The following is a 24506-nucleotide window of genomic DNA, read 5'->3' on the forward strand; positions in this document are numbered from 1 at the left end:
CAGTGAAGTACATGTAAGAAACATAGCATCATTACCCTACAGGGCATAGCTGAGGAACGAATTCCAAGGAATCTAAAATACAGTCCTTCAGTAGAGCTCCTTCTTAATTTGGGCCACACCTACAAAACATCTGCATATAAACCAAATACCTGCAGCAGCCCATTTCCATTCTAGGGACAAAATGATAGGCATAAGCATCGCACGCCTTCCACAAACATTGAGCCTGACCTTACAGTCATGGTTACACAACTGCTGCCATCAAAAGGAATCCAGAAGCACTCCTGTGCATTTTTAAAGTACCAGCTGTGTGCCAGTCTATGTCTGATACAGAATTTCCAGCTCAAATGAACTTGAATTCAAAGTATAATACTCTGTAAAACAAACAATAAAGTTATTTCTAACTGGCTACTTTTTTTATAAATATACAAAGTCTTAAGGTTTGAAGCCCTGGATCAGCCTGGACACAAATATGTGAATGAAGAAGACTCCTATAATCTTTGTTCCTCCAGATTCTCACAGGGTTTTCTATCTCCACCTACAGATTTTCTCAAATGGGAGATATTTCAGGAACACCAGAAAGGATAATCAAGTCTCCAGACATGAAACTGCATGAACATGCACAGAGAATCAGGTGGAAGGAAGGTAATAAGATCAAAGTCAGGCACTCCCTTTCCCTCCCTGGGAAAAAAAGATAAGAGGAAGCTCCATGCTGCTACTGTCTCATGTTTCTGTTGTTTTCCACTTTAAAAGATTTCAGCTGTCAAAGGAGTTTTCAGCGCAAGCTACATCCAATGCATCCCAAAAGAGTTGACTTCCACAAGATTTCTTGTAGACAAAAGCTGGACTCCCAGAGTACCATCCAGGATCAATGGGGCTTGGGGAAGTGAGGTGGTGTATTTTCAGGTGGATCATTTTGTTCTGGTATTTGTTTGTGGTTTGCTTTTTTACACTGTGGCACACCAAAGAGCAATGAAGTGGCACATCAACAAAGGAGATCCAGGGAACAACTGGTAGCTTGACAATGTTTCACATCAGTGTGGGACTTGTTGCTAGCAGGTAAATTTCTTTAATAAAACATACACTTTAGAGTGAATAGTCTTCCATAAACAAAACAAACAAACAACAGACAAAGAAAGATAAATCTGCCATGATTAGTCTGTCAGTATCCAACAAAGAAACTACTCAAAAGAAGGCTGTGTATCACATCTGTGTTTGAATTCCTCCTGTCTGTTACACAGAGCAGAAACAATGACATGGATTGGGAAGTACTAGTGCTAAGGAAGTGTGGGTTTCCTGCAATTCATGTCTTGATTCTCAGGTGCCCAAATAAAGCCTTTTCCTTTTCAAGAATACAACTGAAGCTATAACAACTTACCTGTGTGGAATCACTGCCAACTAAAAAAGCATGAAGCTCTTCACCTTAGTGAAGATACTCAAAGGTTGTGTAAATTTTGTGAAAATAAGCAGTTTAATCCTACAGGTATCATTGTGTTATAGTATCATTATCTTTCCAGCCAATTTCAAGCTAGGGTGATAAGAGCGTGGCAGAAGACACACAGACAAAATTTTCTGCCAAACATTTCTAACACATCATTTTAGCTTGATAATGGAAAAAAATAAACTTTATGCCTTTAAAATGCAGCCAACCCTGATCTAGTTACAATCCAAACTCATACAGGCCAGAGAAGCAGCTTTCAGGATTTGTATTTGAGGGAGTTCAGCAAACTGTCCCGAGCTTGGAAAAAGTGTTTATGCCCATTTTAAAGGAGCGGGGGAGAAACCACTCCTGCTCAGCATTTATATACCTGGTAGTGGTAAATCAGTGTTCAGGTATCTCCAAACTCTCTTTTCCCTCCTCTCAACTCAAAAGCCTGAGCTGTAGACGACTCACATGCATAGTCATGGTTGCATGTAATCACTCTGTCTAACCTACACTACCAGATTCCTTTAAAACTCTTTTTAGGCATTCTAAAACATGCTAGCATACCACATTAGCCACAAGCTGCAAGGGATGCACATTTCTTTAATATTTTCTCATATCAATGAACAAGGAAACAATACAAATAAAGAGTAAGCATAATCAAAATGACAGGTGGATTCTGAAAACCACTTCAGGCTACAGCTAATAATAGAATACCCGGTTTCAAATTATAAAGTTTGGATGAGCCGACTGACACCGTCAAATTCTAAAGAAACACCAGTTCTTTTCCAAGAGCTGGTCGGGCCGAGTGAGCATGTGAAAATACAGGAGGAGAATGAGAATTTTCTCATGCAGTAATTGGCCTGAATCCAAGCTCCTGGATAGACTTTTTGTTCCAACTAAGCAGAGCTGGGCTGCACACATATGCAGCCTCCACAGGCAAGCTTTGCTTCAGCAAACCAAATCAAAGCATTTGAAACTTAGCTCAGAGAAGGCAGTGGCTGGCACAGGGACCTACAAGTCAGCACAAGTGGTATCATCAGCTCCTTCCCACTGACCTTCACTCAGTGCCAGTCCTCTTAATCCTTCAAATGGCCGATGCAAGCACAGTTTAAAGTTCACCTCATCACTTCCAGAATGTCTCCACAACGAGCACAGTCTAAACATGAGGAATTCCTCCAGTGCAGCAAACACTTTCCACCCCTGCATGCCCCCGTTTTCTGAACTTCACTGTCAAAGCAACAGCTTAGGAAATGTCTGACTCCTCTGGTGGAGGGCTTAGAAAGCTTGGGCCATTTATGAGGTCCCTATCTGCTGGTTCAAAGACAACATACAGGATTAGAGCAGTGAGAACTGTTTTCTGAATATAAAGAAGAGAAAAAAGGTTGAGATGTTTCTAAAGAAGCTACATTTGGACACTGTTTGAGGACCCCACTTTCTCATTACTGCCCAAAGCTGCCAAATATCTACTTTTAATCCTTCTCATATTCTTCTAAACCCAGATGGCTTGGAAGACAGAAGATGGAACAACCCCCTCAAATGCATCTTCACAGCTTGTAGAAGATCTGTGTAAAAGACACTGTACCCATATTCCTCCTACAGGCAGGTACCTTAGATAAAGCACAAATGGTTCAGTTCTGCACACACGGTGCCAAGCACAGATGTCAGGACACTAATAAATCCTACATTCATAATAAACAGTGCTGCCTTCCATAACAGGAGTTCACAGGGTAAAATCCACTGAACATGGAATGGCTGTAGCAGTCCTTGCCTCGTCGTTTCAGCAGAGCAAAATACAGGCAACCAGGTAGGATTTTGTGACCAGAAAAGAGGCCAACACAAGCTTTCTAGCTGGCCTGTGGAACACAGAGTTAAAAGAAGGTAGCAGAACCCATTGCCAGTCACTGAAATCAAACATTCCCAATATCCCTTTGTTTAAAATCCCCATTACCTTCAGCTGCAAGAAGGAGATAGCTGTGCCAAGAGTACTTCTATATTTATTCCACTTTAAAAATGCTGAAGATGCTTCATATAATGCCTTTGGCATCTACCACTGAATAAAGACAAGCCAAGGCATAAGATACTTTGTAAAACAAAAATATTCAAAACCAAAGTACACACATTTACACTACCATTTTCCAAAGGGATTAAACAATTATGTAGTTAATTAGAAAAATTAGGACATCAGTTTCACCTTGTTTCTACACAGAGACCAGAACTCATTTCCTACTGTGGTTTCTGCTGTAGATCTGGGTAACAATTTATTAAAATACACTAAGGAATACGGGTTAATTTTTAAGTTTCAACAAACAAACAGAAAGTATACACAAAGAAAAAAACCCTACTTTTCATAACTGAAAATCCATATATATACTCAAGTAGGGAATATTCATATGAAGCCGTGAAACACTGCAGATAGAGCCAAAGGAGAAATAATAGCTGGTTGAGCTTCCAATCTACAAGATTCCAAATGTACAGAGAAACAAGCTGCAGTTAAAAATTATCAGTCTCTCAGTAAGAGCAGCTTGGTGGTTTATGTTATCTACACATTCAATCTGGCTTAGGTGAGAAGAGCACTGGGCCAAAGTTTTAAATCAAAGCATCTTCACATTGCCCTAGTAGCCAAGGCAATGGTAGCTGTCTCATTTAACTTTTTCATTCTCAGGAAACTATTCTGGCCTTCTTGTAACATTTTGTTTTATTGCAAGTCAGCTTTGGCCTTTACTCATGCACTGCTCCAAATGAGCTCCCACTCACTCACTCACATAAGTAGTCAGTGCACCTTGCATGCAGTGCTCCACTCTCAGCCACCCTGGCCTATTTGGAGCTACAGGCAAAACCCTCACTGCTGCTTTCTTGTGGGCTAGTTCTCTTCCACCTTTTGATGATTATAGCCCTTTGATTTCAGCCCTAAAGCAAATTCAGTTATTTGATGCTTTCCCACAATATCTTCTTCCCTTCCCCTTCAAAACATGCCTCAAGAACAGACAGGTTCCCACAATTCCCTGGGAAATAAAAAGCAGATCAGTTTAATGCAGAAAAAAAACCCCGTGGGAATAAGACACCAGCAGTCCTAGCAACAGGCACATGGGACTGAAGTGGCCAAGTACACAGTGATCCATGCTGCTTACAAGTGCACTGCATCCAGGAGCCCAGGTCAGTGCACCTGCTCTGCATCTGGCTGTTTTACATGCAAGGCTGTCTTGCATGCTTGAAGCATGCTTGTACACTAGAAGCTTGCTATCCTGCAGAAGTCTGCAATTCACAAGGAACTTGGTTTCTGAAGCAAGTGAGGAGCTCCACTCTTAGGAAACAGGAATTACAAACAGTAAATGGAGGTGGTCCTAAATTAAATACAGTTTAAACAGATGAATCATTCCAACAATCTTCCAGTAGTATCTTACCATCAAGTATGAGTGTCATAAAGTGATTGTTTCCATCTCTGACATGGAGGAAATACTTAGCTAGCCCTTAATGCTGAAGCTTTGTTCATTAACCTTTGAGCACTTCAGACTGTGCTTCAGAATCAAAGCAATGTAAATATTTATCTGGGAAACAGGAAGAATAAAATTCTCTAAGAGCCAAATGAAAACTTACCTCAGTTTTAAAGATCTGTCTTCCAGTTGCTTGACTGTCCTCAATCACGCAGCCTCAATGTTACATTAACATGCTTCTTCCTCTTTAATTGCATATAATTTTTTTCTTGTGTTTAATCTTGGCAGTTAAATGGATCATTAGGATTGGAAATGTACATCTCTTTGGATACGAATAGGATGAAGCAGGGTAAGTTTTTGTTTTCAAAGCTGCCATTAGCCTGCTGATAGTTTTCTTTAAGGCACCATTAACACAGCAGCAGTCAAGACCAGCTTACACTGCTGCAAAGAAACTATTATCCAGAAAATTTAGTCCTTTTTTTTTTTACCTACAGGAATCTTTGCAGAAATCTTCACAGGTCAGGTAATGTTCTTCATAACAGTTCTAAATGTTATGAAGATACAACCAGAAAAGTAATCAGCTCCTGTACTTCCTTTAATCCTGTGTTATCTACCACTGCACTTGAATGACAGGGAGGAGAGTGCATGGCCAGCTTCAGTGGATCAGATATAGTACTCATGCCCCTACCTTCTTTTCTCTTTTTAATACCTCCAGCCAGCCCCCAGTCCCTGACAGGACTGCAGGGCCTCCAAGCAGCATTGATGGACTCTGGGCTTAGCCTGCCCCTCTTCTCCCTTCCTGTCTCCTGCTCTGCCTTTTACAGCTATTTCAGCCTCAGCAACAAAGACTGTAGCAAGCAAAATCTTTCAGCATATCAAACTGTTGTGATGTGACGAAATTAAAATAAGAAATGCGGTTCAGAAGTTGACATTTAAATGGGTTTCATGGCTGAACAAAGGCACTTCAAAAAACAAATCTTTACATAAAAACTAAAGTAATGGTGCCACACACACCTTCTCATCAGGGTCCATATGGCCACTTTGATTATGATAACATAATTGGGTCTGCAGTTCTTCAGACCTCTTCATGACCTCTTCAAACTCTCAGTCATGACACACATGTTAACACAACCCACAGCCCTGTGTTACAGTCTGCAATCCAGACCTGGAGCTCTCCTTTCAAGGACAAACTTCCTCTATTTGCCCCAACAGCCTTAAGAAACACCCAGCCCCCAAAGGCTCCTATAGAAATGTATCCTAAAACAGGCTCTGCCCACAGGCAAGCCAGACCAGGCAGCCAAACTGAGAGCCTGGGCTGCAGGGCCATCCCCACAGCCCCCCATGTCAGCTCCTGGGGCCATGAGCCCCTGCCCAGCTACGTCCCAGCAGGGCCAGGTGCCACAGCCCTGCCCAGCCACTGGCCCTGCTGAGCCAGACCCACATCCCAGCCTTCCCCTGGCCCAGCCACAGGGAGATGCCAGGGCTGGGGCTGCCCCAGTGCCCTTGGCTTGGCTGGCTGCCTGCTCCTGGCTGGGGGTGGGCCAGGCCCTGGCTGCCATTCCCTGTCCCACGCAATGCCCATGGAACAGGTGGGTGACATGCAGCCAGGTCCAGGGCTGCACGCTGCAGTGAGCCCCATGCAGCACTGCCAGACCACTGCATAAACCAACACTGAAGAGCAGATCTTCCACCAAACACCATTTGTGCAGTCATTTTTGGTAGAAGTATCCCCAGATGAGCTCATGCAAAGAACACCTCCTGCCCAGCTCTGGGGAGCCAGACTGGGCTGCCACTGCTGGTGACCATTAGCCAGTCACAGGGCTCAGTATTGGGATCAGTCCTGCTCAATATCTTTACTGAAGATCTGGATGAGGGAATTGAGTGCACCTTCAGTCAGTTTGCAGATGACATTAAGTTGGGAAGGAATGTTGATCTGCTGGAGGGTCTGCAGAGGGATCAGGGCAGGCAGGATTGTTGGGCTATGGCTCAATAAGGCCAAGTACTGGGTTCTGCACTTGGGTCACAACAGTCCCATGCAGCTCTACGAGCTTGTGGAAGAGTGGCTGGAAAGCTGCTGATTAAAAGAGGACCTGGGGGTGCTGGTCAACAGCAGCTGAACCCAAGCCAGCCTCATGTGGCCAAGAAGGGCAATGGCATCCTGGCCTGTAGCAGAAATAGTGTGGCCAGCAGGACAAGGGAGTGATCATCACCTTGTACAGAGCCCTTCACTTCACACTTCGAATCCTGTGTTCAGTTTTGGGCCACTCACTACAAGACATTGAGGTGCTGCAGCATGTCCAGAGAAGGGCAACAGAACTGGTGAGGAGTCTGCAACACAAGTCTTACAAGGAGCAGCTGAGGGAGCTGGGGTTGTTTAGCCTGGAGAAAAGGAGGCTCAGTGAGACCTCATTGCTCCCTACAAGTATCTGAAAGGAAGTGTTGGTCTCTCTTTCCAAGTAACAACTGACTGGGCAAGAGCAAACAGCCTCAAGTCATGCCAGGGGAGGTTTAGATTGAATATTAAGAAAAATTTCTTCATGGAAAGGGGTGCCATTCATGGAAACACGCTGCCCAAGGAATTGGTTGAGTCACTATACCCACAGGGATTTAGAAGACATGTAGATGTGGCACATGGGGACATGGTTTACTGGCAGACTTGGCAGTGCTAGGTTAATGTTAGGACTTAATGATCTTAAAGGTCTTTTCCAACCTAAGCAATTCTATGATTCCACAACCATCCTCCTTTCCCAAGGGTGCCCAGGTTTTTTCTTCCCTCACTGCCAGACAACCCCACCAGCAACACCAGTGCTCTGCAGCTGTATTTTTATCAGAAGTCAGCTCCAGCATCACTGCTGTTCTACACTGAGCATTACAAGATTTGAGAGGGGAGAATTTCTATATCAGAAGAGAGGAGACAAGAAGTCACACTCCTTTTCTTCCAGCTTCCACTCCATGTCTCATTTCCTGCAATATCTCCAACACAATGTCAGAGTAATGCCAAACGAGAATATATTTGCATATATTAGTTCCTCTCCAGTAACACACAGCCTCCACTTGCTATTATTCTTCCCCTTCTCCTTAGACTACAGCAAGTAAAGACTCCTCATCTACAGCAGCAGAGCTGAGAGCCAACTGCTCTGCACACAGCTACTCTGCAAGTCAGTCTTTGCTAATGCACAGATGGCTTCCCTTCTTTTGCCTTGTCTATATATATATGTCAATGTATTTTCTCTTCCAGGGCAAGAAACTTCCAGGCTAGACTTTCATGCAACTTTCTTAATGTTGATTTGCTAACTGACCATTTGAAAATCAAAGCCAAAACCAAAACCCACATAAACATGGATGACTCCTGAAAGTAACAAACATATGACATGAAAAACAAGCCAGTGTGGGAGGACAGAGTCAGACGTACCCTAACTTCACTGCTTTTATGCTTAACACTGCAGCTGTGAAAATGAAAAAGGAAGAAATATGCTTTTTCAAGGCATAGCCAGCCAGTCTGTTACAATGCTTCCAAAATACATCCCTAATTCTCCTGTTGAGTGCTACAGAAATAATTGCATATATTGTTCAGGTTTTGCCTTTTTATAAAAAAAAATTAAGAGTCAAAAGAATGAGAAAATAGTGGTATTCTGTAACAGAAGCAGATGCCATAATGTGACAGGGTGAACAGGTCACTTCAACAATCATGGTGGAAGGCTGCAATTTTCTAACACTAACCATCTGTATCAGAGGTGGAATACTAAAATTGAATAAGTATTTAGCTGAGTTTCATGAGTGGAAAATCTCCTCTATTAAAAATTTGCCTCATAACATGCCTTTAAGATGGACAGAGTGCAGAACATAAATTCAGACCTGTCTATTATTTCATTTTTGCTGCAGCCAGCACCTCAGGCCTTTAGACCTGGTTCCTGATCCATAAGAAAATCCTTATGGCCATGAACAACTTATCTTATTGAACACTTATCATCCCAGAACTGTCTGAGAAAGAGCCATCTAGAAAGACCATTTCATCTGTCGGCAATAGGTTTGGATTGATGGGATAACTGTACAAGTGTACCTGAAGACATTTGCCCAGATCTGATGTACAAGTTACAAAAACCACCGGACAAATGCTTTAGAAGCATTTCAGTACATCATTATGTCTTCAGAGTTAAATGTACCAACATCCTTACTAATTGTAGAAAATATTAGCAGTTGTTGATAGCAACCATATTACTTCTCCCTCTAACCTGCCTCCAATGGACTCTCCAATAGTGGCACTGCTTCAAACATTATTCAAACAAGTCTTCCTAAATTCCAGCTCCTATTTGTCCAAAGAGCAACATCTAGAGGAAGAGAAGCAAGCTTAGAGCAAGCTACTGTCAATCCTGTTTGTCTCTACAACCCCTGACTTCTGTAGTTCTCTCTTTCACTACCGTGAATATTTCTGTGAGTCTTTAGTAGAGAAAGACACAGGGGACAAGTTTGACCAGGGACTTGAGGGCACAGGAAGAAAGCAATCCAGAAGAAACATTACTTATATTTATCAAACTAGCACAAGCAAGCCCGCAGAATTTGGCCAAAGAGACAAACACCTACACACCTGGATCTAAAGTACATGCTAGTGTGAAAGAAATAACTTGGAAAAATGAGGAAACGAGGCAGGCAGCATGTATACACTTTATACATGCTTACTGCCATCTCTACCTTAGTTCTACCTCTCCAGGAACAACTTTCCACTTTCTTCCCTAATCTCTTCCCACCTGGCCCTGATAACCCAGCACTTCCCATTCAGAGGCAGTGGAAACCCTTCTGCTGCCTACTGCAGAGACACAGAAACAAGCTCTAGAGGAGAGAGGTGTATTTGTTCTCCACTAGTAAAAGGCATGGTGTTTATGACAGCTAGGACAACTATGACTTGCTAGGACAAGGATTTTTTAAAAAGTTACCAATTACTCCAACTTCTCAAGCACTTACATTTCAGAGCCGTTCTCAAGGCAGGAGATGGGTCCTTGTGGTATGCATCCTAAGAGGATAAATTACCCTAGAGCCACGGGCAGTGAACACGGGGTTATAGCCAGCAGGTGGGGATGTGGGCAAGACACAAGGCAGAGCAGTTCTCTGGGATTCATGCCATTGCTACTAAATGATGAAGAACAAGTATCACACGAAATACAAGGGCAAATGCCACAAGATTCTGAATTTTGAGTACTCTTCACCTCATTGTGCCCATAACTTCAACAATTAAAGTCAATCCCCTGCTACAATGGCTGCAGCTCTATCATCTTCAGCACAATACAGAAAAAAAATCATTGGTGAGATGATGTGATTACAGGAAAAAGATTTTATGATACCAAAATGCCTGTTTTTCCAAGAAGGAACTGCTAGTCATAGTAGAGCACACCAGGTATTCCATTTGTCCAATTCTGTTGGTTAATTAAAAAAAAAAATTAATCTGTGCTCATTATTCAAAGAACCTTGCACTCTGCAGCTTCGGTGTCACTAGTAAGCATAGAGAAGAAACTGATACCCAGTCACAGACTACATTTAATCTTCTTCAGTACTGACACCACTATTTTGCAGTTTTTATAACTGAACTGTCAAAACAACTTATCCAAATACAGCCAGAACATGCTGGTTAAGGAATTGTTGTCTAATTTGTGCATCTCTACAGAAGTCGAAAGGAATCACTAGAGTGTGAAATTGCTAAATGAAGAAGAGGCATTGATCACAGACTATACTGAGCAGTGGAAGAGAAGCATTCAACACCTCCTAACCATACCCATAACATAGATTCAATCTCAACAAGACATTTGTTGAAAATCAAGCGCTGTCTCCAGAACAAATGCTTTGTGTTCTCAATTCAAAAATAGGACATGCTAAGTCTATGCCTGGATGTCACTTATGTTAAACAAAACATCACATCATGGTTGTTTGTCATCATCCACTTTCACATCAAGCAGAAATAGTTTGGCAAATAGTTTAGCAAACACAGGTTGTACACCAAATCACTGTTACCTAGCCACTCTTGAAAGGCACAGAGCTTAAGCCACCAGGCTTAAATGTTGCTGCCTTGATGACTATGCAAGTGGAGTGATTTTCCACATAGTAGTCACAGGACATCCCTGCCTTCTGCGATTCACAAGAGCAGGTCACTCTCCATCTCCAAGCAACAACAGGCACAGCTGACTGCTTCCCTGCAATTTGTACATAATTCTGCCTACAGCAAGAATGAAATAACGACTAGGACCATGCCACACTAGGTCAAATTTGACAGATTGATTGCTTTCTTCTAAGAGAGAAGATGGAAAAAAACCTAAGGAATATATGCTCCATGTAAAAATTTTGATCAAACAGGATCAACACCAGGTCCTTTGCAGTCTGGGAATTTAGGCTAAACAGCAGTGCCATTAAGTAGGTTTGCCTCTTGGGGCACTTCAAGGATTAATTACTCCATCAGATTGTTTGAAAGAACACAAGGAAAGAGCACGTGATATAATGAGGCCTTCTAAATGGCTCTCCTCATCTCAGTTTCAGCAGCCCTGTAAAAACAATCTGTTAGTCTCCAGTATTGATTTTCTTTACACTGAGAAGCTGCGTGTAAATTGACTTCTGCAATAAAAGTCATACACTATGGGTACATCAAGCACCCGACACACTCATAGTCTTCTCACCACATTTTTGTCTTACCAGCCCAATTAAAGTGTTACTGATTGGAACAGGAGACAGTTTTCAATCATTATTATTTCTTTAGCCAGAAGTATTAGGTCTTTTAAGATTTAACACAAGAGACAAGAAGTCTGTTTTCTGGGGGGGGGGAAGGAATGTTTTATTCAGTGGTATCAAAACAAGTGCACTTACATCCTGCAGAATCTAGAAGCAATGTAATCTTTTTGAAGAAATTTATGCATGCAAGAGATACAGAGAGTTTCTCATGTTTTGTAGAAAGTCACTCCTCCAAGTGGTGCCTGGACATAGCAGTGTGCTCTACACAGTGACGACTCTCTCTCCCCCCAGATACTCATTTGGAGCAGCAGGCAGGCCAGGGACTGGCAGTCAATGCATCTTGGCTCTGGTCCACTGGTGTCAAGAAATATCAGCAGGAGTTCTAACATGCTTTAAAGCAGACACTCCTCTTCCCTGGGGGCCAGAGACACCACTTGGCTACACAGGCAAGTCCCTGAACTGCAAAACATGGAAAAGTGCCTGAGGGATCTTTAAAATGAATTCACAAACAACTCCAGATCCAGGAGGTGGCATAACCTGCTGTGACTATCCCACCAAGGATGACAAAAAGAGAAGGAAGCTAAAGACTATACAGGACCCCTGTTTGATTCCAGTGCTTCTTCTTACTGTCAGATTCTCAGAAAAGTATTTTGGCACATAGTGCTGCCTCTTTCCACTTGCTACATTAAATGCACCTCAAACTACTAACCAAGAGCAAGAGCTAACAATTCCAATGTAATCATTACATATTTTAAGGTGAAATCTGATAAGAACCTAAAATAAAGAAGATAAAAAGCATTCAGAGACATATTGGGAAAAAAAAGGCAGAGATGTTGTTTAGGTGTTGATTTTTACGAAACGAGTCCTGGAAGCCTCTGTTGCCCCCAGCCTGAAACAAGACAGTCTCCAGATTATACAGTGTAAGATTTGCTTCCTCATATAAATGAATTCTCTGGTTATCACAATTACTTCATGACACTAAACCAAATTTTCTGCCTAAGAGTTTGGGTTTAATAAACAAAAAGTAGTTGGCTAGCTATAAGCAAGTTGATTAAATCTTTAGCTAAGCAGACTAGGCACTACTGCAGCAAGAGCTGAAGTAAGAGCTGGAATGTTTCTGGCTGCCAGTGAGCTAATTACCACCAGCACTCCTTCCCCTCACCAGTTTCTGCACTCAGAAAAGATTCAGTTTTCAATATCAACATAATCCAAATTCTAGGAAGCTTTGTTAATGTTTTAAGAAAGAAGACTATGTATGCAGTTTTACCTCAACACACCTAAAACAGGAGTACAAAATTTTACTATAAACCTAAAATGGCATGATAGCATAACAAAAATAAAAAGACAATAGTTTATTTCAGAACATATGGAATTCTCTTCTGACAAAAAAAGTGCACTATATGCTTCAGGTACTATCTTTTAAAATGTAAACCAACCAACTGTAGAGGCTTATTCTTTTTGTTTAAAGTATGTCAAAATGTTACATACCAGTCACCTAAAGTAGAACTAATCACTTGTATCAGGCTAGAGTTAATTTAGATATCTACTTCAAAAAATGTACCATTCAAGTGCTAAAATAAGTTAGGATCTTAAGCCACTAACATATTTTCTAAGGAGTGCTAAATGAATTCCATGAAATATTAGTAAGCACATTTCTCCCAGAGTCTGCAGACGTACTCAAAAGATGGATTTTGTTATAAGGTAGTAAGGGACCTACAGGAGAATCACTGTCTTAATACTTCTACCCCTTAGCTGTGGTCATCACTTGAGTCTGATGATGCCCAGAGTAAGAGCAGGCAGTAAAGCACATTTACAATCTGTTTAAACTTCACCCCAGAGTGAAAGTCCAAGCAAGTGCATTCCAAGCGAGTATTGGTCTTTCATTTATGTCTTTCTATATTTTATGGAAAGGATGGGAAAGATCCTAGTGCCTAAAGGGTTTAAAAGTGATATTTAAATACATAAAATAATGTGGAAAGAAACATCGTATAGCCAAGTTACCCCATTAAAAAATTACATCAAATGCGAAGAGCTTATCTGCAAATAAGAAGGCAGACCATGTGACCTAGGAGATCCTTCCCAGTTCTGTCTTCTGGAAAGTAATCCTATTAAGACAGTCTGGTAAGAGGATTTTCATTAGGCATTGATTGTGCCATCATTTGCACTTCATGAAGTCCAACACAGAGGACTGAAGTGTGTCTGATCCTCTTGTTGGCAGCATATTTGGAATGGTGAACTCTTCTGAGTCACCACTAGAAGTGCCATCTCTAGACTAGCATCACTACACACACTAGCCATCCACTTACTTACCATTAGGCCTCATAATTAATGCTATCTTCTATACTACCTTTACTTTACAGGCTGAACAGTATTGCACTGAATTAAAAATCTACAAGTGTTCTAATAATTAAAGACCTATAGTAACATGTTATGATTTTTCTCTATATTTAGGTCCACTAGATCTATGCTACTGATAAATAATCACATGGATTGAAAATATACAAGATGCCTTCTGGGGCTGCAATCTGTGTGTTCCCTGAAAATAATTTAAGATGCCATGCTGAACTGGTTCCTAGAATAGAGATCATGCTTCCAGGGTGGGAGGGAGTGGTGGGGAGGGGAGGTAACAGTTCTGCTAATGAAATGTGATCCTCAGAATTAAATACTTATCACTTCAAAGAAGATTTGATTTGTTTCAGTGTGTACCTCTGCCCAAGCAATTCCTTGTTCCAAGAAGATCTTTAACAGGCTAAATTTATTCTATCCTTTGAAATAAAGCTGTACTGCTGCTGTAGGGACTGCATACAATTAAGATTTTATACCCCCTTCTCCAGCATTAATAAGTTCTAGAAATCTTGACTTCCATAATTCCATGTGTCACGTGGGAGAACAGCAAAAGAAGCTGCTCATGTTTTACAACAGGCAGCCAAAAGTTGCGGTGACAAAGATAGATGGCCACATCTAACCTGCTCAATTTGTGCTGTCAAATAGAAGTTTCTGGAGTTAGATGTGAGGCAGGGAAAAATAAGAGCTTGGCTTTTGAATACTGCAGGCAAGACAGAAGACTGGAAGAATGTATTGATATTGCTTCTGCTGCTTTATCACCTGTAGTGACAAGAGACAAGGGAACCATAACTCAGACTGAATCAGGGCTAGAGATGGGATAGCTTTTTTTCGCCCATTGGCATCTCCTGCACTGTCAAAATATTATGTAAAGTATGTACACATTATGTTCAGTAGTATGCACTACAAACCACATAGGCTTTTTTGGTTGGGTTTTAAGTCCCATTACAGTGTTTTCAAGCTGCTGATAACCTGTTCTAAAGGGAGAAATATGAGAGTGCAACATGCTCAGCCAGTCTTTGCAAGGTATGAATCAAAAGAGAATGAGTTTAGGGTGGTCATGAGAGCCAACTATCACACTACTTGTTATGGTTGAAGTAAGACTTAACTTCACATCTTTTTATTTACATTCAAGACCTATTTAGAAATATTCCCTATGCCTTATAAGAGGAGTCAAACATTCCATGAAATAGGTATTTTCCTCATTTAAACAGGGTTATTTTTGTTTCAGGCATTTGCTTTGACAGCACAGGTTAGATCAGCTAATACAAAGCACGGAGAATAAGGAGAGACTGTCATAACACAAGGAACCAACAGTGCTCAAGTCAGCCCAGCACCTTCAACAAAGCACAATATAACCTGCTCTCAGCTACGTGGGGATGGATCATCCATGTTGTAGTTTAATTGTGCTACAAGTACAAACACATCCAAGCTACACTCAAGCCCAAAAGCAATATAATGAATTTTTGTTATAAACAAAAATTGCTGAATGGTTAAAAGGGGCAGATTAATGACCAGTTCCTCCTCTTCCCCTTCAGCCGTACATTCACTGTATGATTTGTAGCAGACTTTACCATTTATTTTTTTATCCACAGTTTTTCCATTGTATCCCTATTCTCCCACCCACCCCCTCCTCTCTTTTGTTACCCTGGATAATCAAGAACCAGCTCTATGTAAAACAATTTGCCTAAAGGCACAAGAGTCTTTGTAGCCACAAAGATTGGAAGCTACTGTTAATAAGAAGTACAATTATAAAATCTTAAGTGATGTAAGCAATCAATTATTTATTCACCTTGTTATAAAACAACCACACCTACTGCTTCAACAAAGAAACCAGTTCAATCTTGAACAGAGAGGAAAAGGACAAAAAATTGCTATGGAAAGCTGCTGAGCAATAATCTGTGTTGTGAAGCTTTAAATTGGTAGTCAAGAATATTGCTGCTGATTCAGATACAACAATGAACCATGACCAGCACAGAATGACATCTAGACTAAACAAAGATCAAATAGTAGAAAAAGTAATTTTCTTGCAATCATAGAAAGGTTTGGGTTGGAAGGGATCTTAACACTCATCTAGTTCCAATCCCCCTACCATCGGCAGGGACATCTTCCACTGGGCCAGCCACATCCAGCTTCAACACTTCAAGGGATGCAAAGTTCACAACTTCTCTAGGCAACCTGTTCTAGTGCCTCACCACCATCACAGTGAAGAATTTATTCTTTATTACCTCATCTAAGCCTGTCCTCTGTCAATTTAAGGCCATTCCTCCTTGTCCTCTCACTACATGCCCCTCTCAAGCTATCTTTCAGGCCCTCTCTAAGTTTCCCTGAAATCTTCTCTTCTCCAGGCTGAACATTCCCAGCTCTTGGCCTTCACAGGAGAGGTGCTGCAGCCCCCGATCATCTTTGTGGCCCTCCTCTGGACTCACTCCAAACTGTCCATGTACTTCTTATGCTGGAGGCCCCAGAGCTGGATGCAGTACTCCAGGTGGGGTTTCACAAGAGTGAAGTAAATGCTGAAGAACTGTCTCCCTTGACCTGCTGGCCATGCTGCTTTTAATGTGGCCTGGGATGCAATTGGCTTTCAGGGCTGCAAGTGCACATTGCCAGCTCATGTTGAGGTTCTTGTCAACCAACACCCCCAAGTTTTCTGCTGAGGGTTGCTTTCAATCCGATCTCTACTCCACTTGCATTTGTGGTCATGACTGCTTTGACCCATGTGCAGAACCTTGCACCTGACTGTGATGAATTTCTCTCCTTGAATTCCTTTGCACTGTTGCATGCAAAAAGAAGGCAAGTTCAGTAGCTGAACAGTGGTACACTTCCTGCTAGAGTAGGTATTTAGAACTTAAGGCAAGATCTTAAGTTCATTTAAAAACAAAAGGCTCTGGCTTTATCACAATCAGGTGCTTGCTACCCTCACAGATCCTTAAGCCCACTCCTCCAAAAAGAACTGCATGCATTTTACAAGGTTTGTTTTAAGACAATGTGCATTTCTTAGGTTTCCCATTTTCTGCTCTTGGGATTCAAATACCTTTCTGTGGTTGCTACATGATAGAATAAGCCTTTGCTACACTTGTCTTGCCTGTGTCCTTTACAGATCTCTGATCACAGAAACTCTTCAACTGACACAAGTATGTTGCCCAGTATTTCTTGCCCTCAAGAGAGTACACCAAAGTTTGTGCTGTACAACATGGAGATCTGTAAGAGCTGTCCAAAATAAATAATTCAAATAAATTTCTAAGCACCTTGGTGGATCTACAAGTTCTTTACTCCAATGCATCTGAAGTGCAACACTCAATCTCCCAAAGAAAGAAATCCTTTATTATGCCTCCTACTAACTTGCATCTTTTTAAAGGAGTGACACTCTCTCTAGTTCTCAGATTCTTCTCAGCCTCTCTCCACTTCTAATCCATTGAGAAAGAAGTCCACATGCAATTACCATTTCTGAGATCTTAGTCCAAGTTAGAAGTCTATTCAAAGAGTGAGACTGTAGGCAAGTTTGCTTCTGTAGCATTTTACTCAGTGGATTTTCTTACCAAATGCCTTTCTGAGAAATGAATAATAAATTTCAAACATTACCTCACTAGAGCCTGAGGCATAAGTAGTACCTGATCATACCATCAGGTCCACATCACCACATGGCAGCCTTAGCAGCATGCTGACCGGGCTGTTTTGGAAAAGACAGAGTGTGTGGAGGGAAATGTTAGCATATCCCAGCAGCTTCAGGAAGACAGACAAAGAGGGTGCTCTCTGCAGTCACTGAGCAACCAGGCAAAGGGAGCTCTTGATCTGTACAGGACTGAGCTAAATTGCTCCTTTCCCTCCCATACTCCATTGCCAACATGAAATCCCTACCCATTTCAGTGCTTCATGCCACTCTTGTCATTGCAGTATCTATACCAGAAGATGGAAGAAAATCTTACACAAAACAATTCTCAGTCTGACATGGATTTGTACTCTTAATGGAAATGCCTGAAGGGCCTTTATGGGCAGCTCTTCCAACTGCATTTTATTGTACAGTGAATTTTTAAACACAATGTCAGCGTATTTCCATTCCTGGAATGGAAAAATAATAAGCTTGAACACAACACTCTGGTACTTCCAGACCAACATCATATGCCCTGCCAAGCACTGACTTCCATATATCACTAGACATACTCTAATAAAATAGTTGATTACTCAGCTAAGCTCAGCAATATCTCAGAAGGCAAGTCTTGTATTTAGCTTTTAGAGTGCAAAGTCTAGGGGCTCATTTGATTTGCACATGTAAATCTCTACATTAAAAAATAGTCAGCAACAAATCAATAGCACAAGCAAAACCTTTCTTCATTATTGTGCAAAAATCTGTGTGCCATTTATAGCAAATGCTATAATTCTGGATAGACAGGACCCCAGAGCACAGAAATTCACCTGCAAAATTGAATGGTTTCTGGGGACAAGTCCAGTGGTCTCTGTTTTTCATATACAAAGTCATACAAGTTTGGCAGGTGCACACAACATAGATCATACATTTGGAAAACTGGTCTGTCACCACTTTCATGCTGAGCTACAAGTTGCAAGCCATCAGGGATTGAATAGTGATGGTGTAAGTCACTCTATGCAGTATTATTTTGCAATTCTTAACCAATAATGGACTTAGCCCAAAACACAAAGCATCTGTGGAGAAACTATTTTTAGTACCAAGATACCCAATAAAGGTCAACACTGAAGCCAGTTCAAGTCCTGCAACTAAAGTATTGCATTTTCAATGTACTAACCTGCAACCATAACCTCAGTTTCAGCATTCACAGAAACCACAACAAACAGGTTATAAAACTTTTTTCTTTTTTTTAATGAAGCAGTCCCAGAAGCAGACAGCCAGACCAATTTCACCTGCAGCACCTGACCTGAGTACGTTAGCCTGGCAGGTTCTGCTTAAGTCTCTCTGGTCCTATTAAAGTTTTCTACCTTGATAACCTTTACCATTCAGGTAAAGGGTCTTTTATCCCTAGAGTCTGCATCATGTGGAAGTAACCTTTCTACAGCTAAACTCTGTGCCATATAACTGAGGTCTGCATTAAAAATAGTCTCCTTCTAAATCACACTCCCAACACCATTATATTGCTTGGCATCCAATTTTTAAAACTAAAAATGTACCAGTAAAGACAAGATCCACTAGAAAAAGAACACAAACAAACCTGTCTCGTTATTTCCCAACCTCATCTCCTAAACTCTGTCGCCATGCCAAGACAGGCTTATAGCTGACTTAACTTGCAAGTACTTGAGAGACTGAGTCCATGTTTCGTTTTAAATAAAGGGAATCTTTCTGTAAGTATCCACTTACTGATGAATCTTAGCATAATAGCAAACATTATTTAAATGGAAAACAGTGAGCAGGCACTACATTTATGCAGTCTAACAAAGAGACATGCAAGTCTTCTTACAGACTTTCAGTGCACCACATTGCAAGCACCCTCTACTTATTTCTGGCTCTTCCCAGAAATGAAGTGCACTGCTCCTTAGAAATAGAGCTCTGAATCAGAATAACAATGAAACACTGACATTGGTCAGCTCTTCCAGGATTAAAAATTCAATGGCTATTTCTGACAATCTGGAAGATTTTAGATCATTACAGAACGTAAATGTCATTGCATTCGGAAGTTATTGTAGATTTTCCATAGAAATTGAACTGAGCAATTCCCAACCCCCTCCTAACCTGCCCTCAGACAGGGTTATTAACTGTCTGCATAGGTGATTAAATTTCAGCCTGAGAGCTACATCTCTAAGCCTAGAAGTAATTCAAGCAGATTCAAGCAAAGCATCTTGCATTAAATTGCTATTGTCTTTAATCACTACACTCATCATACATCTTCAACTTTATTCTGATAGTATATTAATAGCTTGACCTTTTCACTACCATCATCTGTGCTGACTCTGGATAGAGTTGATGCATAATAGCAAAGAAGAGCAGAAAATGACTTAAATATTTTGCCCTTGGCTTTCAAATCTAAAAGCATTTTGTTCTGTTATGCTAAACCACTTTTCCCCCTAAAAGTCACTTCAGAAACCAAACCATCTAACAAGTTATTTTTATTCAGCTATATATGGTCTCCACCTTAATAGAGACCTTCTAAAGCATACATCCTTCTACTTTAGTTGGAAGCAATAACTATAACAAGGAAAAGAATGAATGATTTTTGTCCAACAAGCCTGTGATTTGAATACTGTGAAGAACAGCAACAATTCCATTGGGCTTTGCTCCTATATACCACATCCTTTCTTATGAACAGAACAAGTTCACCGGTCTGTCAAAAGCACACAGCCCAAACAGGCCTGGTGTTTTTGAGCAGTGAGAGTCAAACCAGAGGACAGATCCAGCAGGCCAGACACTAACTACGTTATCAGCCTGCACAGGCACAGAATCATCAGTTCACACAAACAACTGTAAACACTTCCGGCCTCAGAAAACGCTCACAGCCTACAGGCTATGTGGCCAAACAAGTCATGAGACTGGAGAGGCAAGTCACACCAAGATGAAGACTAAGAACTGCTTATTTTTATTATTTCTAACTGGAGTTTCCATTTGTATCTTTCCTTCCCACAGCTCATGGATGTGAACAGTTAAAGAGGTTTAACTTGACACATGCACATTTTTTATGTGTCGTTCTAAAAAATTTGCCAATAAATCACTTTTGAGATTAAAGGAGTTTCTTTAAAGCATTTGTATTATGTGTGTGCAAGATATTCCACCCAGGTTATTTATATTTTCACATCACCAAAGACATCCACACCTCAAGGACTGTCAAGCTCTTGTCTTCTTAGCTCCAGCATGCTCAGGAGTGAGATGTTTGCTCCTGGACATGCTAGCTGCAAAATTTATATCTGGATTCAACAAATCTCACTTCAGAAGTCTCTAACAAAAGTGAATTAGACGACTGATGGGAGAAGTATGTGTGAACTTCAGTTTAGCCTTAACGTTTTGGTAAGAGTAAATACCCTAAGTGGAAGGGAGATACGATCCATTGGGGATTAGGTTTACAACATCGTTATCTCCACAAGGAAGACAACAGTTGCCATTTCTTTCAACAATCTTGAAACATTCTCCTGCTCATCTGTCCTCTACAGAAGAGAACTCATTCTGGCAACACTCGCTCTTTGCCCAGAGTAACAGAAAAACAGATTTGATACGTAGAAATCACGTACATACAAGCCCACAGCGTTTTCGATTCTCGTCCTAATGATCTCCGAATTGGTCACTGAAATTTCCTGGCCAGTATCTACCCCACTCTTGTAGGTCGGGATAACGCAAAACCACGATCCAGAGGGGACCGTACCCGCACCGCAGTCTCTCCTCTACACCAGCCGCCTCCGCACATCCCCCGCGCAGGTCCCGCTCCCCCGCCCGGCTCTCCCTGTGCCCAGCACACCGCTCTGCTCCCCGACCCGCCGAGCTCCGGCGCTGGGCCAGCTCGCGTCTAACGGAGACCGACGCCCGCCCAGCCCGAGGAAGGCGCCTCGGAGCCCCGGTCCGCCCTGCCCTGGAAGGCTGCGGGGACAGCGGCTCCCGGCCACCACAGCCGCGGGCGAACCTCCTGGCATTCCCGGACCTGCCGCAGCCGCCGGGGCCCCCACGGAGGAAAAGGACCCTTCCGTGCCCGGCCGAGCGGCAGCCACCGCCCGTCCCCAAAGGGCGGTCCCCTCTTATTCACCTCGGGAGGGCACGGGGGACACGCTTTCTGTAGGGCATGGGGCACCTTTCACCATTCCCCGAGCCGAGGCACCACTGAGGAGCGGGGCAGCGGCAGGGTGGAGGCGGTGGACCGGGAATGTCATTTGGAGGTGGCGGTGACAGCGCTCCTCTGCCCACCGCCGAAATGCGACTCGGAGCAGAAGGAGGATGCCGGGGGCGAGGGACGCAGCGGCGGGCGAGGGGACTGAGGCGACAGCAACCGCGCCGGGGACCCCGCGACCCCGGACCCGCACCTCGCAGCCGTAGAGCTGCCCCAGCTGCTCCACGATCCACTCCTCCAGCACCAGCCGCTTCCGCAGCTCCTTCCGATCGTATTTCACCGTCACTTTCCCCTGCTGGTGGCGCCGCTGCTGGACCTGCACCACGGCCGCCGCTGCCGACACCGAGTCCTCCCGGGAGGAGCTGCCGGAGGAGCCGCCGCTCCCGCCGCCGCCGCGGGGGCTCTGGAAGAAAACGCGGTTCCCGCCGCCTCCGCCCGCTGCTGCCGCCGCCTCGCTGCCCCCGGTCGCCACCGACATGCTCCGCTCCGCCGCGGCTCCCGCCGAGCCGAAAGGCGCCCGCCGCCGCTACCGCCGGGCCGCAGCAGCCGCCGCTCACGCGTGTGCTCCGCTCCCCCGCACCTGCCGCTTAAAGCCTCGCACGGCTCGGCGGCGCAGCGGCCCCGCCGCCGGGGGTGGGCCCGGACCGGCTGGGGCGGGGACAGAGGCGGGGCTGTGTGGCTCGGTGTGGCTCAGCTCGGCTCGGCACGGCTTGGCTTGGTTCGGTTCGGCTCGGCTCGGGTTGGCACAGCGCGGCACGGTCGCAGCGGCTTGGCACGGCACGAGTCAGCGTGCCCGGCGTCAGCAGGCTCGGAGCGGAGCGTGGAGCACCCCGAGAGCGCCGTGGGGCTGCCCCGGTGCCGGCGAGACGTGGGCGGCCGCTCCTCGCCGCCGGCGGAGGCGGAACGGCTGTGCCCGCGGCAGGGCGCTCCCGGGGAGCATACGCTCGCTGGGTGGTTTATGGCTTCTTTTTTTTCTGTAAGGAAATGTAGTATTACCCCTTCATGCACACTACGTTTATATACATCGCATACCTGCAGCACTAAAACGCTGAATGCGATCGTTTTCTTCTCTTCGTGATGTGTGCGGGCGTGGGTGCGCGTGAATGGTTTCAGGGTAGTGAACCCCAAGAGCTGATATTTCAAGCTATCAGCAATCAGTGTAACAATAAGCCACGTGGAGATGGCTTTCTAAAACGCTCAGGTTAGCATCAGTGCTTTCAGCAGCCTCTCGTCTCTCAGGAGATACTGAGCGAAATCACTGATGGCCCATCCTACACACCAAAATGTGTCTATGACTGCAAGTAAGCAGCCAACATAGCACAGGCACTGGGTAGGGATGCCAAACCATCCCCTTTAGCAAAGAGGTTCACCTGTGACAAGGGGCAGAAGTCAACCTCTTGCATGTTCAGAGCTGGGACTGGAAGAGCTTGGTGTCCCAAGTTTGGGTATGGCTGTGGGAATTATCTACTGTGCACACTGCCCTGGGGGCGAATGTCTTAAGTCAGCAGGGAGCAGAGGGGAAGGAGGCATGGATCGCTGGCCACATCTGCCTGGGTGTATCTGCCTCGGTCAGACCCTTGCTGCTGTTTGGCATGGCCATGCGGTAGCAGTAACATTTCAGCTTCTTCTGCTCCTGGCATGTGACACACCACTCAGAAAGAGGCTAGCATGAGGCATTTGGGCCTCATCAGGCTATTTAGGTAAAACACAGATTGTGCCACTAAAGGGATCATAATCTGATAAAATCTTATTACTGGTCTGAAATGCTATGATAGCTTTTAGATTTTCATCTAAAAAAGGCACTAGTTTTTCAAAGCAAAGCATATGGAGTTAAGCTCCTTATCGGTGTGTAGGGACCACATGATTTTCAGAGATACTGAGCAATTGCAACTAGGTACCAGTGTAGGTCACACTTGAAGCTTGGGCTGCAAGCAGAGCTTGAGAAAAATCATATCCCACAAATCTGAGTTTATGCAAGTCTGCCCTATTCACAGGGCAGCCATTACACAAGTGAATATCAGCACTTCCAGATGGGTAGTGCTGCCTGCCTGGCTTTTATAACTCTAGGCTTGTGTAAATGCAGTAGGAAAATACCATCATCAACAACGTGTTCTTAGAGAAACCCAAAAGAATACAAAAGAGTTTTTGAAAGAAGGGAGTGGCTGTTTTTTAAACTTTTGTGTTTGGAGTGGCCTGTAATTTGGGTCTACAGCTCTGCATGTCATGTTGGAAGTCTGGTGCTGACGTACTCAGCCACAAAACTTGAAACTTTCTTGTTCAGAGCAAGAACATTTTCATCTTTATAGACTGGTTGATGTTTACAGTTGCTGAGAAAAAAATTTATTAATGTGAAAGAAAGTCAATATTGCTTAAGAGGCTTTTAAAAGTCATATTAAGTATCATACTTGGATATATTCTATGAGATATAAAGCAGGAATATCCAAACTTTCACCATAATAGGATGTTTTCCGGAGCCAAAAGAACACTGAGGTGTTCCACACTGGACCTAAGCTGACTAGAAAGTACTGAGCTTTTTCTTCTCTGCTGTAGCAAATATCAGGTGAACAGATGGCTAAAATATTTTCTTTGAGTGTGACAATCCAAGAGGTCTCAGCTGAAGGACTTTTATGATACTGTCACTAACAGGATATTGTAATCACTGCAGACATTTAAAATCTGGTACCCGCTATTCAAATAACACTTCCACAACACTCTGAAAGTAGAAAATGAAATACTGGTGATTAAAAAGCATGTCCTCAGAGGTTATAATTTCAAAGTTACAATTCTAACATAATGCATAGTGCTTGGTAAATGTGGGTGGATGAGAAA

The 24506-nt window shown here is 43.2% G+C and overlaps 1 protein-coding gene across 1 annotated transcript in view; it reads right to left on the reverse strand.

The window, feature by feature from the left end:
- The window catches only part of PPP1R14C (protein phosphatase 1 regulatory inhibitor subunit 14C), a 51509-nt gene extending 29219 nt beyond the window's left edge, over positions 1-22290 (reverse strand). Inside the window, exon 1 of the mRNA XM_036380618.2 lies at positions 21871-22290. Within this exon, the coding sequence (XP_036236511.1) occupies positions 21871-22155 (285 nt within the window). The 5' untranslated portion in view covers positions 22156-22290. The remainder of the gene's footprint in view (positions 1-21870) is intronic.
- Positions 22291-24506: the final 2216 nt, after the last annotated feature.

The sequence above is a fragment of the Molothrus ater genome, chromosome 3 (genome assembly GCF_012460135.2).
Source record: "Molothrus ater isolate BHLD 08-10-18 breed brown headed cowbird chromosome 3, BPBGC_Mater_1.1, whole genome shotgun sequence".
NCBI lineage: Eukaryota > Metazoa > Chordata > Aves > Passeriformes > Icteridae > Molothrus > Molothrus ater.